Below are 1,417 nucleotides of genomic sequence, written 5' to 3'. Positions count from 1 at the left end.
TTGCGCCGGTTGATGAGCCAGTCCCGGGCGGCGGGAAGCAGCGAAGAGAAGTACGGGTCCTTGTGGGAGGGAGGGAGGGAGGGAGGGAGGGGGGGAGGGAGGGAGGGAGGGAGGGAGGGAAAGCAGGGCGGGGTTTTTTGGGGGGGGGGCGAAAGGGTCGAGAGAAAGGGATTTATGTATGACTCCACTGCGATGAAGTCCTGGGTTCGATTCCTGGACAGACCATCGACATTGTTTGGGAATCTTAGGTTTACCAATTGCTACTGTGGTGAGGTCTAGTTGGTGGACTACGTTTCGCATGCTGAGATGGTGGTGGTGGCTGGCCTGTCTCTACGGATGTCGGGTGACTGGATGAGGAGGGGTCTAGTTGGCAGGACCCAAATACCGCCTTCAGTTGTAGAGGCGAAATTAACTTTCAACCTATACCTAGTCCACGGGGCCCCCAATCAGGCTTTGACGGACACCCCGCATTCGTGCGGAACTTGTAAGCCTTGTAACTATGTATGTATGTATGTATGTATGTATGTATGTATGTATGTATGTATGTATGTATGTCCCCTCCCCACCTGTTCATCAAATCCCGGCCACCGCAGGGGCTCCATCTTGGGTTTGCGGTACTGCTTCCGGGAGGATGAGGAGGAGGATGCCGCCTGCCGAATCACGGCCTGGTGGTAGCGGTGGGGCCCCGGGGGGGGGGGAGGGGGGAGGATTACGTGCCACGAGGAGGGGGGGAGAGGGGACGGGGACGTCCTGGAAGCAGCTGCTGCCGTACGGGGGCTGGGGCGGGGGACTTGGGGGGTGGGGCGGGACACGCAAGAGACCATGCGCAACAGCAGGTGGGGTTGCTGGTCGATATGTGGACATCTTGGGGGGGGAAGGAGAGGGTGGGATACATATATACGCACATACATTACACATACATTATGTTCACGTGTAATGCGTAAAACGTCACGTAACATAAATACATTCTGGTAATTGCGTATAATGCGAGACGTACAGAGCTAGGCGCGGGGGAGTAAGACGATGGGAGCTGCCAGGGGGGAGCCGTACACACGCATACCCAAGTAGGTGTCATATGTACGGGTGTATGTGGCGCAGCTGGCTGTGCCCGCCATTTCACCATCCTCTAGGCCGCGACATCGCCCGCCCAGGATACCCCACCCCGCACGCAAACCTTCCTCATCGTTGCTTCGCACTCCCAACTGCTCGCATTTTTTGGACGGGGGCCCAGTTGTGTCACGCCGCAATCTCTATTTGCATACGTTGAATATCCCCAACCCTTGCAAGCTTGCTGCCCTGTCAAATTGCCCTCGGATGCCTCCCCCCCACTCCCCCCCCCTCACACCGCAGTTCACTTCCCACTTTCTTGCATATCATTCCCTCCCCCCTTTTCTCCCCCGTCCCCCCCCGTCCCCCC

General features: G+C 57.9%; 1 protein-coding gene across 1 annotated transcript in view; it reads right to left on the bottom strand.

Annotated features, from left to right (window-relative positions):
• Positions 1–1,417, bottom strand: part of VOLCADRAFT_116604 (uncharacterized protein) — a gene marked incomplete at both ends in the record, with an annotated part of 13,132 nt that overhangs the window by 7,147 nt on the left and 4,568 nt on the right. Inside the window, one exon of the mRNA XM_002947855.1 lies at positions 567–665. Within this exon, the coding sequence (XP_002947901.1) occupies positions 567–665 (99 nt within the window). The remainder of the gene's footprint in view (positions 1–566; positions 666–1,417) is intronic.

The sequence above is a fragment of the Volvox carteri genome (genome assembly GCF_000143455.1).
Source record: "Volvox carteri f. nagariensis unplaced genomic scaffold VOLCAscaffold_8, whole genome shotgun sequence".
In the NCBI taxonomy this organism is placed as follows: domain Eukaryota; kingdom Viridiplantae; phylum Chlorophyta; class Chlorophyceae; order Chlamydomonadales; family Volvocaceae; genus Volvox; species Volvox carteri.
This window is presented reverse-complemented; position numbering and strand designations above follow the sequence as displayed.